Consider the following 16,198-nt stretch of genomic DNA (forward strand, 5'->3'; position numbering starts at 1 on the left):
GGAGGCAAGCCCTCATGTTGTTTTCTTAGAGAGAGAGAAACATTTTCTCTCAGCACTGGTCCAAAGACCCAAGACAGGCATTTTATATTGACTATAGTTCCTGTATCTTAAATGGCACCATATTCCCTATATAGTACGCTACTTTTGACCAGAGCCCTATGGGCCCTGTTCCAAAGTAGTGCACTACATAGGGAATAGGGTGCCATTTGGGATGCTGCCTCAGCATTGGGGATGTGCTAATACTCTGCTGATCCCAACACTCTTTAGAATTCGATATGCATGTTCCACGTTAGCCAGATGCAGGAAATCCACATACATAATCCTGTCGTTAACCCCATTAAGTAACACAAAAGTGCCCCACTGTTCCCTGTTGGTGTTCCTCCGCCTGTTAGTACAACCCCCCTAACACTAGTTGTGTCCCAAATAGCACCTTTTTCCTTTTATAGTGCACTACTTTTGAAAAGGGCCCATAGGGCTCTGGTCAAAAAAAGTGCACTGTATATGGAATAGGGTACTATTGGGGATGCACACTAATGGACAGTCTCGTCCCATCTAGTACAAATTTCGTATGCCTAGTGGTCGAGATAGAAGCTTTAAGACAATACAGATGGAATGGGTTTCATTTGGTTTGTTGGATTTGATTTATTTCTGTTATTTTTGCTGACCTTTTTTTTTTTTTTGTCTCGTAGGTGGGGATGGGATCGTGTGATCGTGTTTTGTGTGATCCCTTTTATTTTTGCCTCCTTACCTGTAGAGGAACCATACCCTCGATCCGTATTAGAAACCCCACCTATGCCCTTTTCACAGTATCGCGCTGACCCGGAACACATTGTCCTTTACAGCAGGCTTTCAGCAACTATGATGGATGTGTAACCAGGCCATCTCGGTACAGCTTGGTTTGGTTCGGCTCAGCTCGGTTCGGCTCAATACTGTGAAAAGCCCTCTATGTACCCACCTCTCCTTCCCTGTGTGCTGTGCCCTGTGTGAGGGGTGTTAGAGCGAAAACTATTCAATAAACGTGTGCGATATTATTCCCACAATGCACTCCTCTCACTGGGCCTTCTGAACTCATCTGCTGGCTTGCAGGTAGTGACAAAGTCATTTGAGACCTAAAGGTGAGCTAGGGGGTCAAAGGTTAAGGTTGCGATAGGAACTCCCATAGTTGAAGTTAGTGGCTGTAGAGCTAAGTAAAGATGGTAGGTGTCAGGTAACATGACCCTCCCTCACTTAGCACTGGTCAAACTTCTTAGGGAGCATGTTATTATTTTTCAATAATATTGTTTTAATTCAATTGAAACTTATGTTGATTCTTGGTTTATTTTGAAAGTCATTCTTTAATTTATTTTTAATTAGTTAAAATCATTTTTACGAGTTTTTGTTTTGAAATGTTTTACTTTAAATTAAGTTAGTTTCTTTCTAATCATGGTTAGAATTTGAACGTGTCACAGCCATCGTTTCTCACTGTTCATCTGTCCTGCTTGCAGACGGATACGCCTTCTCTCAAGACGAGAACGGAGTGGTCTCCCAGTCTGAGGTCATCCGGGCGTACGACACCACCAAATAGCGGACCAACGAATGGTGAAACCACGCCGCTCTCGGCCAGGACAGCCTATCACGATTCACAGTCGTTTTCCGACAGCGATTTGAATCTGAAGGGGGCAGGCTCTGGATAACCCTAGCCCGAGCCTCTCGGGAATTTGGACATGACAGAGGGATGTCTTGTACATCAAAAATGGAAAATAACTAGAAACAAAAAAGCATTCAAAAAGTATTCACTGTGCTGTAGTTGTGTGTCCAGCAGACATAAGCACTGTGCTTGCATTTTTAACAGTCTGTGGTTTGAAATTCCTTACTGTTCCTGCTCAGTTAAATGTGTTGAAGTATAACCAACTTAATGTCTCCTCCTTTCATATTAATAGAAAAAATATGAGCATTGAGCCAAAACAATCTATCATTTTGTCAAAAACTGTCAACATTTTTAGATATGTGTACTCCAATTGGTGACAGAATAATACAGATTCGTTTTTGATCAAATAAAAATTTAAATGTAGATTGTAAAAATATCCACCAAGCATATTAATAATTGACCACTTCAGAACAAACATTTTGTTGTTTTGTTGTTCTTTTGCGCTTTGTAAAATAATGATCTACTGTATAATAAGGCCTTACATTTGTTCATGCCTTCAGCCATCCATGTTTCTTTTTGTCTTCAAAATGTTTATTTTTTATTTAAGAAGTATGTAGTTATCGTGCCTAAATTGCCTTGTCTTTTTAATGATAGAGTCCTGCAACTTAGTCCAATTTGCTTTAAACAAGTAATTGCATTCCACACATTACTTAGCTGTAACAATCACAATGGTGCCTAACTAGACTTTTTCCCCGATAGAATACGTAAGATATCCTAGCTAGCGAGTTTAGAACAGTGCTCTACCCCTCGATTGGCAAGATGAGCTAATCCCCCCTCTGCACTCGTGTTTACAATGTGGTAACAAGTGTGGCACATATAAAATCAAGTTTCCGTTGTTAATTTCTACCGAGTGTTTTGGGGGGGGTGGCTGAATGATGATCCTGTTGAATTTCCGTATGTGGCAACTCTTCTTTCACAATCTTATATTCCCTTGGAATGGAGAGCTTATCCTTCCAACATAAGTGCCATTAGCTTAAGAGAGAGAGAAAATGTGCAAGAAAACTCCACACAGTATCAAAACTACTTTGTCTCTAGTTATTATGTGAATTTGTATTTTTATATTGGAGAAGTACGAATTTTGCATTGACCGGCTTTGTAATGAATTTTTGTCTCTTTTTTTTTACAAACAAAAGAATGCTAGAGTAATAGAAGGATGAGAAATATCTTTCTTAAATGTCTTGTTATTAATATTGTTCTAATAACTGCTTGGTTTATTTATTATTTGACTGTATGTTTGTTCTCTTCTCCCTATGGGAGATCAGTTTCCTGTGCGTGTGCGTGTGTGTGTGTGATCTGTCGTCTTCGTGTGTGTGTGGTCTGCGTGCGTGTGTGTGATCTGTCGTCTGCGTGTGTGTGTGTGATCTGTCGTGTGTGTGTGTGTGTGATCTGTCGTCTGCATGTGCATCTTCTACTCTGGATAACTTCATACGTATGCATATGTCTGTGTCCTTAATGTGAGACTGGGAGCCCTTGGAACATCAGGTCTTACTTTGCATTATTTGAGTGTGTGTTTGAGGATCTGTATGGGTGGGTGACTGACTGAATGACTGAGTGTGCAATACATGGTTGTCCGTGTGTGTGTATGGTGCTGCTTGCTCCTCTTGTCTGTCTGCACGACTCCAGGTATAATGATGGTGTACTGTCTACAGCTGCATGGCTCTCTGTGTGGCCAGACCTCAGCCGCGGTGGACCTGGGCCCTGACGCTAAGTCTCTCGCTTGACAGGAGATGTTGAACAATGCACAATGTTACCTTTCCAATAGTGGATATTTTGGTATTATCTGGTTATTGTAATTTCTCTGGGTGTACATGTTTGTAACTTTTTGTTTATCTGGTGCATTGTACCTCTTCTTTACAATAACAGTTTTTTGTGGTTTTTCCTGGTTTTAGTGAGGGTATCAGTAAAAATGTATTTGTTATGCTATACTTTCGTGCTTCGATTGATTAGTTATGAACTGCTGTCATAATTCCAAAATGCTGAATGTGGTTCTTCTGATGTGAAATTTGTCGTGGAAAGCTTGGACTGTTGCTTTTTCCAAAACGGTTGTCTGTGATAGTTGTGGGTTGCATAAATGTAAAAAAGAAAACGTTCTTTGGTTTATTGTACTACTTTGATTCTCCCTCAAGTGTTGGTCACTACAGGAAAAAAATGCACTTTTCAATTTGTTTGATTGTTTATTTTTACGTCTTTCATTTAATGATTGTTTAATGATGTTGGGACTGCAAACTTAAGTGTTATGTCTTGGATGTCGATTAAGGTTGGGGTTAAATGCAAAGACACATTTCAGTTGAATACATTCAGTTGGACAACTGATTAGGTCTCCCTCATTTCCCTTTCCCTGCCATGAAGGACTTTTACTAAAATAAACTTTACAAACAAGGAAACCAACCTTTGTCATCATCTCTGACCTACCGTCATAGAAATGGAATATTCCACCATCACATTATCTATGCTGCATCTCAAACAGCACCCTGTATGCAGTGTACTACTATGGTCGGAAGTAGGGCACAAGGTGCCATCCCTCATTTCGGACTTTGTAAACGTCCAAAATTAGGGGAGGCAGCTACTTGTTTTCCCCATCGAATCATATGCCTATGTGTGTGGTAGCAAACAGGACCTGCAGAGCAATGAGAACCTAAACAGGAAAAGGCAGGGAAGACGGAAAACATTGTCACGCATGGAAGGGAACTAACAAAGAAATGTCGTCATCATAGTGACGTTGTACTCCCTGGTGACTGGTGATCTGAGGTTTACTGTGGGGCCGTGTGGTAGAATATCCTTTTCGTTATAATTACAATAATTTTTCTCTGATTGACGCAATGTCACAAAACCAACCTAGATGGTTTCTCTTTAGTCGTTAGTTCATGAAATACATATTTTCCTGACTAGGTGTACCCTTGCTAGAGTATTCATACAAGAGTCCTTGGATTACTGTCAATATAACTTCAAAAACAATTCAATCTGTGAGGTATTTTCTTTGCGTTCTAAATAGATTTAGAGCAGTATTATACAGGACCATCTAGAAGACAGTATCTGAAAGACGATGACTTTTTCATGTGTTTTTAAAAACCAGAAGTGTCCAAGCATAACCAAATGTATAGAAAATCAATTGTGTTGACATCTGTGCAACTTTAGCACAAAGGGATCCAAGGAGTAGTATGCATGTGCTACCAAAGGTTTCTATTGGAACAGGATGCTTGTCTGGGTAAACATTGTAGATTTTGAGCCTTCCAAAAAAGAAAAAAGGACAGCAATACCCAAAGATTGTCGTGGCAGCCATCTCTGGGAATTGCTGTAATTTTTCCTTTGTTCGGAAGACTCCGTCTAGCGCCAAACATGATCCACTATATGATCTATTGTATCTAATCTGCCATAATAGGTCAGTGATTGCCAAGTTTATTTCACACTTAAATGACTAGGGTACAGAGAAGTCTTTGGATTCTTGCCTGACCTGCTCATCCAACCCAAAACTCTTCCCTATTTCTGGGACCAGTTGTTTTGAACACTGTGGCCATGACAGGCTCATTGAGCATTGACAATGACTGATCTCGTTGCCACATTCCTCATGTGAAGATTGATTGACAGGTAGCCTTTATGAACAGTTTCAGTTGCCTATATGTCTGAGGCTGGAGAAAAAGGGGGACTTCGCTATCTGTAAAGACAACATTCTGGCTTGTAGAGTCTCTGACACATGTATTCAATGTGTCATCCATGTTTGTGAATATCTTTGCATCCCCTCTCTTCAGTATAATAAGTAGTACATTAATAAACCAAATATGGAGGCTAAAAGGTGAAACACAAACTCAGGATTGTGACTCTAACAGCATAAAGGAAACCGTTGCCATTATCACAAGTTAGTACAAAATGTATCCGTAAGTGAGCAATTAAGCAATTCTCAACCATTCAATCTTGGATTATTAAAGAGTAGGTTTAATCTTCGAAAATACTGACCAACTATTGAGTGTTTTATATTTTTTAAATGTACTTCTAGTTGTAGCATTGCATGACGAGTACTCACAATCATAGAATTAGTTATTAGAATACTAATTAGATACTGGTGTTGACTAATATCATTAAATAAAAACCAACCAGCCAGTGAGCACTGTACACACAGTACATCCTTTGGCTTTGTTCACCCTACTGCACAACTTGGTGTCAGTCCTTCCCCTCTTTTAGGGATTTGCAATTGTCAAAATTATAATTTGATTAAATGTCCTGCAGCTCGCAACAAAATGTCTAGAACACTTCTTAATAATGTTGCTGCCACAAAAGTTGTGACAATTTAACATCACCATTTAACCAAATTGTGTATAAAAGAAAGGGAAGACGGAATAGTGTTTACAATAGAAATGTATATATAAAAAAAGTGCATAACATTGAAAACAATATTGACCAATAAACAGTCCTGTCTGTTCTGAGCAGAAGTCCATTCCTGTAATTTAGAGAGACAATACTCTCATGTACTCTGCTCGACTAGGAAGCTTTCTTGTGGTTTATCTTGAACACAGCCTCCTGTCTCCCAGTCTCCATTCAACAGGCCTACTGCAGTGCATGTCAGGGAAGTCCTCCCGGTAGCCGATGACTGTGTGTCTGTCCACAAAACACACCAGGGTCATGTTCAGTACAGTTCACTGATTTAAAACAAAGTCATACTGGGCAGGTTCAGGTAGTCCCTTCCTGTTGTTTCAGTCTGTTTTATTCTGTTTAGTGCTTAATGAACATGACCCTACTCACGTCCCACAGTGTGTCCCACAGTATGCTCCTGTAATCCACCTCCTCGTTGCCAAGGAAGCCCCGTCAGCTCTGTCCAAAGTCTGCAAAGCCCTTAGCCCTGGAGAAGGGCTCCGGCTGTAGGGGGAAGAAGTACTGCTGGGGCAGCAGGAAGCCCGTGCCCTGGGCCAGGTGAGGCTGTTGGTGTGGGTGCATGGGCTGGTGCAGCTGCAGCTGGGCATGGGAGTGAGGGTGCTGGTGCCCGCCTGGCATGCAGGCTGCAGGGGAGGTGTAGGGGGGTGGAGGGGGTGGTGGGAGTAGCGGCTGGGGTGTGGAGGGGGAGGTGAAGACACGGGTGCTTGGTGCAGACGCTGACACCAAGCACCCGTGCTGCTGCCCCTGACCTCCGAGGGAAAAGCGGCGCACCGAGCTGCTCCCGCCAGCTGAGCTGGAACTGGTGGCCGTGCTGGACTGGCGCGAGGGGGTGCGCAGGCTGGCTGGCGCAGTGGTCAGGATCATGGGGATGGTCTCGCCCTGGCAGTTGCGCAGTGAGAAGCGGAGAGCCTGCTGGGTAGGCTGTTTGGGCCGCAGGCAGGTGCAACAGTAGACGGCAACCAGGGAGCCCACCACCACGAAGGCCACAAAGATGGAGCCCACCATCAGGAAGGGCACGTAGATAGGCTCTGCAAGGAGGAACAGGTGTTTGAATACTTGTACACTTGATAACTTGAATACCTGTTTGAAAACTTGAAAAAGCATCCCTTTTACCTTCCTTGAAGTAATCACATATCTGAATACTGGTTTTATTGGTGAAAGCAATAGGGTGGTAGCATTGCTTACACCTAACAAATCATTTACATACCTGTGCTCACCTCAAGGAAACTAGGAAGGATGTATTCATAAAGTAACAGGGCCAATGAGAAGTGGAGTTTATACTCAACTCTATTTAGAGTCAGTGAAAATATGTGTGCGTTTAATAAACTGTATTGCAAACATGCACAGACATATGGGAACATCTTGATTGAATAAGATATGCATCTGTGAAATAATTGATTTTTCTACAGAATCCAGAATTATACCTTTTTTTATGGAAAGGGATTCAGGAGAAAATACATTTTTGAAGACAAAAGTCAAATGTTGCTCTTTACCTTCCTAAATCCCCTCAAAATTCAACATGTATTTACATTAACTCACAAGACATTGTTGCAAAAATATTTTCAATAGCTCATTTTAATATCAGACTGGTAGTACAAGTTTCTGGATCACAATACAATATAAGAAGACTACTGGTGTGTATTAGGCAAACAGTGCGGCAAAAAAACTATTTTGCTACTAGAAAAATAACCAACTACATTTAGGCTGTCTTAATACAATGTATTCAAAGTGTTAAAAGGAATTATATATTTTATTATTCCATATAACCCACATGCACCTACAAAACCAGGTGTTTTGTAGTTATTAATAGGCCTATCATTTAGCTACATTTTATTTATTGGTTCTTGGTTAGTCATGGTCTCTATATGTATTTGCTTAAGGCCTGAATTGGACTATGCAAAAGGCTACTGTGCGAATGTTCATTCAGAAGCGTTTTTTCTGAAGACAATGCATTTTTCCAAAATGTAGATTAAACGTTCAGATTACACCTTAAATTAGCAATTGGCACCAGGGGAGGAAATTATTTTTAATTGAATTATCAGAAAAAAATAGGAAATTGTATTAACCACCCTATAGGGTTTAGCAACTTGGGAGACCATTAAATTGAGCAATTTGGTGAAATGAGTTTTTTAAAATATATATTTTTTTATATGTTTCAGTTTTATTCCATAAATGGTACACATTTGGAACTAATGCTGATGAATAATTCCATGTGAATGAACACTCTTCTTTTTAAATTAGAAATGAAATCTGAGATAACCCCTGCAACACAGGCATATCGAATACACACCTGAAGGTGATTTGATGTCACCTTTGGATACAGTAAGGCATAGGCTATTCTGCCATTGGTGTGCAAAGTTATTATTTAGATTGCAGGATTATTACAAAGTTGCATGGTTTATATAGGGGTCAAAATCAATCCACTTCTTTTCAGAAGAGGACTTCAGAAGGACTTTCCAGTCCTGGTCTCTATAAAAATAAAAACCTATGATTGGATTATTGATTTCTTGATTCAGCCTTGATTGTGACACTCCAGGTGTATCGCATGGCCCACTTTTCCTTTCCTTGTTTTGGGGACCGATAACAGGTTAGGTATATTGCTGTCACATGAAGCCCAAGCCCCCCAAAACGGGTGCCCCACATATGCGTACAATCGGAGCTGCTTAGTGCTTACACCTCACAAAGTTCCTTTGTAAATCAAGATGGGCTGTCATTTCTGCATCTTGATAGAGCTATTACATTGTTATAACTAAATGAAAAGTTAGTTTTAGTGCTGATGTTAGGTTTCAAAATGACAACATACATTTTAAGGAGATTCTTAGGACAATGTACATATGAAAACAAAACATAGGCTGTGATAATATATAGATAATTGCATGATTCCCCCCTTGTATTATGTGGATGTCATTTTTGGCATCTAAATTATTTAAAAATAGGCACCAAAAAATTGATTTATAGGTTATATTTTATCTTAATAATATAGACTATAAGACTGATTGAAAAAAAAATAACTTTTATAATGAAACATGTAGGCTATTTGCATGCCTGACACTGACCTGAAAAGGCTGAATGGTGAAACAAAATTGACTCTTATTTGAGTGACATGCATGGTTCATTAGAAGCGTGTCGACATATTGAATGTTGAACTCTTTCACTATATTGAATCTTTATTGAATCTTTGGAAATCCCACGTTTTGAAGTTAATTGTGCATTAAATTGTCCACTCCTGCCAGGCTCTGCATTGGTAGTCTAAACTTACGCGCTGCAAACCCCGTGTTATTCAGTTCTCGGTCGTTGGTACAGCTTCCCTGGTCCAGCCGTGCGTCCACAGCCGCGCAACAGTACCGCAGGGAGCAAGACCCGCAGCACACGGTCGCGTCCATGGTGTCAAAGTCCTCCGGACACTGAAAGCCTTCGTGGTAATTTCCATTACTGTCCAGCCACCCATGGCAGTACTCCCCTTGTGCGTCTGATATCCGTAGATTCCAGGTCAGGTAGCCCAGCAAGAGGTAGTTTAGCAGTCGCATCATCCCGACAAAAACCTTATTATAAACCTAGTAGCCGACACAGTATTCCTTAACTCCTACCTTGTCTTTAAAATATTCGCATGATGAATTCGGTTTGAAACAGTTCCACGGTTGAATTACCTACAGTTTTAATTGTCTGTTTGATTTTATTTATTTTATTTATATCAATTTGGTATATACTCTCGTTATCCAAAATCGGACCAGTATCAGGTCACAGGTGTAAAATAAGCTTGAATTGAACTCTCAGGTTTGTCCAGGTGAATGATTGTTTCAGTCTCTTCTCAAAGTGTAATTATTGCGCAGGCAAAGACAATCATATATATAACCGAGTGTATCTGAACTTTACCCAGACATTTATTCTCTTCAGAGCGTTCCCTTGGAAACAATTAAAATAAGTCATTCATCCATAGTTGTTCAGTTCCGTGAAGATGTGATACGGATGGCTACGGTCGTATGGTGTCCAACCTAATTTGAAATCTGTAGTTTTTTGTTACCGATTCTGTATAGGCGCGCACGCATCCCTTTGACAATCCGGCGTGCGCATCCATGATGGCGCGGGGTTTTTGCGTCACCACGCGAACGGTAGATTGCAGTGATGATGAGAGCTGCTCGGTTTCCTTAAACATAATAAGGATAAAGAAAAAAATACCTCATAAATCTAATTGTGCTAATGGAAAAATGTCATATTCATAAATGTAAATTCAGTAATAACAAAAAACTTCCGAATTCGAGCAGGACATTCAGACCTTTCTACATTCTTCTAATAAGAAAGCTGTTAAAATCAAATCAAACTGTATTTGCCACATGCGCCGAATACAACAAGTGTCGACTTTACCGTGAAATACTTACTTACAAGCCCTTAACCAACAGTGCAGTTCAAGAAAAATAAAATATTTACCAAGTAGGCTAAAAAATAAAAAGTAATAAAAAGTAGCACAATAAGAATAACAATGACGAGGCTATATACAGGGGGCACCGGTACCAAGACAGTGTGCAGGGGTACAGGCTAGTTGAACAATCAATATGTGTGTTTCTTTTAAGTTATTTATATAATCTGTAATTTGTTATACCCCCTAGCATATGTTATCATTGTCTGCTTGTATACCTCTTGTATGCATACTGGTTTTTCTGCAACAAAAAATAATACAAAATAAAAAGCATGCTGAGAGGTCATAGGCTACAGTAGTCATGCGTGCCCTTCACTTTCCGTATCAATAGGACAAGGAATATTAATACAGAGCCAACCATTTCAATAGTCTTATTTCATATTTGCACAATTAGTCTATAATTTCCAATAGCCTATGCCTACTGACCCTTATTTTGCATCCTGTTTGAAAAACACACATTGTTTGCAGCGAATCTTCACCTCTCCCACAGGGCACGGACGTCAATTCAACGTCTACTGCACGTTGGTTCAACGTCATGTCATTGAACTGACAGAGAAACAGCCTCGATTCAACCAGTGGGCTGTAACTTTCTCTCAAATCGCCAAACTTATATTGTTGTGTCGCCCTCTGGTGGCCTTAACGTTGACTGTCACCGTATTTTTTTGCCATTGTACTTTATATGGGTTAGATTTATTACCTTGTTCGATTAATGGAGTGTTTTTCCTTTCTAGATGCCAATTGATATTCTTCTATAGGCCAACATGAGCATGTGCCAGCTAAATGTAAGTTAGCTAAAGGAAAGTGTAGTCTACTCAGATGGCGTCTGAGTGTATAGCCTACCTATATTGACTATTCCGTTTTTGTAAAGTAGAAAATCTAACAAAAAAACAACAACAAATGACACCTTTATTTTGTATAATTTACCCCCTTTATTTGTTTTCTCAAATTCAATAACTTGGAATGTATGAGAAACTGTTGATTAGTGAATTCTTAAACATTTGATGGATTGGCATAATGAGCAAATGAATGTCATCAGTAGGCTAGATGTGACAATCATGCCATGTTTGGTCTCTTGTAGCATTATTTCAAACATTCCCCAAAAGCCAAATAACATTATTATCCAATTCATTTTAGGTGTCATTTTGAGTGGCAAGCTTATTTGAGGCCATTGTCAAGGGGTGGCATATTCTCTATTTACCTGGCTTGTCAGATGTAAAGTTACCGCAATAGTTTCATCGATTTAGCTTCCATACTGAAGTTACATTTCTTGGACCAGGTTAAAAATTACGCAGCATGTAAGAGATCAAAAGAGATCAACATCCGACTAGCTTCTCCTTCACGTCTCTATGGATTAAAATGACAATTTTTTATATTCTTCAGACCTTCAGTGCCCCAGTGTTGAGGATCAGCGGGGTGGAAATGTTGTTGCCTACCCTCAAGACCTGGGGGCGGCCCATCAGGAAGTCCAGTACCCAGTTGCACAGGGCGGGGTCGAGACCCATAATTAACATAGCAGGTTATGAAACTGAGTGATCCTGAGTGGCGCAGTGGTCTAAGGTGCTACATTGCAGTGCTAAAGGTGTCACTAAATCAAATCAAATTTTATTTGTCACATACACATGGTTAGCAGATGTTAATGCGAGTGTAGCGAAATGCTTGTGCTTCTAGTTCCGACAATGCAGTAATAACCAACAAGTAATCTAGCTAACAATTCCAAAACTACTACCTTACACAAGTGTAAGGGGATAAAGAATATGTACATAAAGATATATGAATGAGTGATGGTACAGAGCGGCATAGGCAAGATACAGTAGATGGTATTGAGTGCAGTATATACATATGAGATGAGTATGTAAACAAAGTGGCATAGTTAAAGTGGCTAGTGACACATGTATTACATAAAGATGCAGTAGATGATATAGAGTACAGTATATACGTATACATATGAGATGAATAATGTAGGGTATGTAAACATTATATTAGGTAGCATTGTTTAAAGTGGCTAGTGATATATTTTACATCATTTCCCATCAATTCCCATTATTAAAGTGGCTGGAGTTGAGTCAGTGTGTTGGCAGCAGCCACTCAATGTTAGTGGTGGCTGTTTAACAGTCTGATGGCCTTGAGATAGAAGCTGTTTTTCAGTCTCTCGGTCCCAGCTTTGATGCACCTGTACTGACCTCGCCTTCTGGATGATAGCGGGGTGAACAGGCAGTGGCTCGGGTGGTTGTTGTCCTTGATGATCTTTATGGCCTTCCTGTGACATCGGGAGGTGTAGGTGTCCTGGAGGGCAGGTAGTTTGCCCCCGGTGATGCGTTGTGCATCTCACTACCCTATGGAGAGCCTTACGGTTGTGGGCGGAGCAGTTGCCGTACCAGGCGGTGATACATCCCGACAGGATGCTCTCGATTGTGCATCTGTAGAAGTTTGTGAGTGCTTTTGGTGACAAGCCGAATTTCTTCAGCCTCCTGAGGTTGAAGTGGCGCTGCTGCGCCTTCTTCACGATGCGGTCTGTGTGGGTGGACCAATTCAGTTTGTCTGTGATGTGTACACCGAGGAACTTAAAACTTACCACCCTCTCCACTACTGTTCCATCGATGTGGATAGGTGGGTGTTCCCTCTGCTGTTTCCTGAAGTCCACAATCATCTCCTTAGTTTTGTTGACGTTGAGTGTGAGGTTATTTTCCTGACACCACACTCCGAGGGCCCTCACCTCCTCCCTGTAGGCCGTCTCGTCGTTGTTGGTAATCAAGCCTACCACTGTCCGCAAACTTGATGATTGAGTTGGAGGCGTGCGTGGCCACGCAGTCGTGGGTGAACAGGGAGTACAGGAGAGGGCACAGAACGCAACCTTGTGGGGCCCCAGTGTTGAGGATCAGCGGGGTGGAAATGTTGTTGCCTACCCTCACCACCTGGGGGCGGCCCATCAAGAAGTCCAGTACCCAGTTGCACAGGGCGGGGTCGAGACCCAGGGTCTCGAGCTTGATGACGAGCTTGGAGGGCACTATGGTGTTAAATGCCGAGCTGTAGTCGATGAACAGCATTCTCACATAGGTATTCCTATTGTCCAGATGGGTTAGGGCAGTGTGCAGTGTGGTTGAGATTGCATCGTCTGTGGACCTATTTGGGCGGTAAGCAAACTGGAGTGGGTCTAGGGTGTCAGGTAGGGTGGAGGTGATATGGTCCTTGACTAGTCTCTCAAAGCACTTCATGATGACGGAAGTGAGTGCTACGGGGCGGTAGTCGTTTAGCTCAGTTACCTTAGCTTTCTTGGGAACAGGAACAATGGTGGCCCTCTTGAAGCATGTGGGAACAACAGACTGGGATAGGGATTGATTGAATATGTCCGTAAACACACCAGCCAGCTGGTCTGCGCATGCTCTGAGGGCGCGGCTGGGGATGCCGTCTGGGCCTGCAGCCTTGCGAGGGTTTAAATGTTTTCCTCACGTCGGCTGCAGTGAAGGAGAGTCCGCATGTTTTAGTTGCGGGCCGTATCAGTGGCACTGTATTGTCCTCAAAGCGGGCAAAAAAGCTATTTAGTCTGCCTGGGAGCAAGACATCCTGGTCCGTGACAGGGCTGGTTTTCTTTTTGTAATCCGTGATTGACTGTAGACCCTGCCACATACCTCTTGTGTCTGAGCCGTTGAATTGAGATTCTACTTTGTCTCTATACTGACGCTTAGCTTGCTTGATTGCCTTGCGGAGGGAATAGCTGTTTGTATTCGGTCATATTTCCGGTCACCTTGCCCTGATTAAAAGCAGTGGTTCGGGCTTTCAGTTTCACGAGAATGCTGCCATCAATCCACGGTTTCTGGTTTGGGAATGTTTTAATCGTTGCTATGGGAACAACATCTTCAACGCACGTTCTAATGAACTCGCTCACCGAATCAGCGTATTCGTCAATGTTGTCTGGCGCAATACGAAACATATCCCAGTCCACGTGATGGAAGCAGTCTTGGAGTGTGGAATCAGATTGGTCGGACCAGCGTTGAACAGACCCAGGTTCGATCCCAGGCTGTATCACAAGCAGCCTGTGATCAAGAGTCCCATAGGGGGGGGGGGGGGGGGGCGCACAATTGGCCCAGCGTTGTCCGGGTTAGGGGAGTGTTTGGCTGGGGTCATTGGAAATAAGAATTTGTTCTTAACTACTCAAATATAACAAAAGCAGGAAAGAGTTAGGGTGAGCGAAAATGATCTCCTAACCTGCTAGAGACAGTGTACTGTCAGCAGGGTGTGCAGTTCCCGTCTGCGTTTCCCTCCTGGCACAACCACTTTTTTTATACGGCGGCACCGTCTGGGGATTGGCATGTGGCCTGTCAGTGAATTAGCCCACTCTAAATATTAAGCTACTGTAGGCTAGTATTCAGAGGGTGTTCTAATTTACTGACAAGCCACAGTGCCAATCCCCAGGCAGGGGCGATGCGTAAAAAAAGTGATTGTGCCAAGAGGGGAAAACTGAGCCAGACAACGAGACAGTGAGGAAGAATAACCAGTCACTAGACTGTCACACAAGGACGCGCCAGGATCTGATCGAGGCAAACAGCGCCCCTGTGTCTAAGTATCTGTAGCCCATGTATCTGATGCTATCTGCCCAAAAATAATATGACGTCATATTCTTTTTTTACTGACAACCCACAGCGCCAATCCCCAGACAGGGGCGGGGCGTAAATAAAAGTGATTGTGCCGAGAAGTGAAAACTGAGCCAGACAGTGATGATGAAAAAGCTAACCAATCACCAGACTGTCACACAAGACCGCGCCAGGAGCGAGTACGTGTCACTGCGTGTTGAAACTTGCAGTGATGGAGGGTGAAACGCAACCTGCCGACGACGGTCTCTGCGCCCCAACTATGTGCGGTCAGCAGCGGGGTCCAGACAGCAACCTCAAAACCTTCCCTAACAGGCGGTTGGCGGGGAAGGCGCGGTTCCACAGACCCACAATGGTCGATATCCCGCTGCTGGGAGACGGAGGCGGACAGAACTACACTTATTTCAGTCACCATCATCCGCTTCAGCAGCAGCATCAGCAACAGCGGCAGCAGCTCCACCAAACCACCCACACCATCAGCAGCAGCAGCCAGCGTAACCCAACATCCCAGCTGCAGCATAACTTCCCATGCGATAAAAGGCCCAGCAGCAGAGTCACGACATCTAACTCGACAACGGTGGGGAGTGTGGCCCCAGCATCACTTTGCCTTCAGCAGACGGTCAGCGGTGGCACCACGGTGCACCGGGACCCCACCTATACGCCAGGACGAGCGGCGCTCAAACATGAATCACCTGATTGCGTTTACAGGATAAGCTCAGGTAAGTTTTAAAACTGGTTGAGAATGTGATATGAGCAAAAGTGAATGCTTTATTTTGGTTTTGGACTAGACTAGATAATGACGCCTATTGCCTCTGCACTTAAATGGAATGAAATAAATGTTAGAAATACCTTTTTCAGTTTAATATTTAAAAACTTTCCAATGTTATTACTCAATATTAGTGTGTCCATAAGACACGAGTTTTGAAATATGCCATAAGTATTTAGCCATATCCAGACCGTACCTTATTAGGACATACATTTGTTGACCTACAACCGTTTTTGATTGACTTTTTTCCATTGATTTGACACAAGTAGGCCTATTGTCGGTGTATAGGCTAAAATTATGAAGATACCATAATAAAATAGACACAAGACATCATGGTTTAATTTGTTGTTTTATCAGTCGAGCAGAGAGGAGTAGCCTAA

The 16,198-nt window shown here is 42.2% G+C and overlaps 2 protein-coding genes across 3 annotated transcripts; one reads left to right on the top strand and one right to left on the bottom strand.

Annotated features, from left to right (window-relative positions):
• Positions 1 to 3,841: 3,841 nt before the first annotated feature.
• LOC109893046 (protein shisa-3 homolog) lies at positions 3,842 to 10,991 on the bottom strand. Of its 2 annotated transcripts, XR_002255718.2 has the most exons (4): positions 10,893 to 10,991; positions 9,312 to 10,196; positions 6,422 to 7,080; positions 3,842 to 6,277 (listed from the first exon to the last, which is right to left on the bottom strand). XR_002255718.2 is itself a non-coding variant. In XM_020486047.2 (3 exons), the coding sequence occupies exons 2-3, from the start codon at positions 9,580 to 9,582 to the stop codon at positions 6,485 to 6,487; spliced, it is 867 nt and encodes a 288-aa protein (XP_020341636.1). In that variant the 5' UTR covers positions 9,583 to 10,196; positions 10,893 to 10,991; the 3' UTR covers positions 3,842 to 6,484. The 2 variants fall into 2 exon arrangements, 1 of the variants encoding a protein (XP_020341636.1); XM_020486047.2 differs by having other exon boundaries at positions 3,842 to 7,080.
• Positions 10,992 to 15,251: 4,260 nt separating this feature from the next.
• Positions 15,252 to 15,782, top strand: LOC116374321 (BEN domain-containing protein 4-like). The gene has a single exon (XM_031825955.1). The coding sequence runs from the start codon at positions 15,267 to 15,269 to the stop codon at positions 15,780 to 15,782; it is 516 nt and encodes a 171-aa protein (XP_031681815.1). The 5' UTR covers positions 15,252 to 15,266.
• Positions 15,783 to 16,198: the final 416 nt, after the last annotated feature.

The sequence above is a fragment of the Oncorhynchus kisutch genome, linkage group LG6, assembly GCF_002021735.2.
Source record: "Oncorhynchus kisutch isolate 150728-3 linkage group LG6, Okis_V2, whole genome shotgun sequence".
NCBI lineage: Eukaryota > Metazoa > Chordata > Actinopteri > Salmoniformes > Salmonidae > Oncorhynchus > Oncorhynchus kisutch.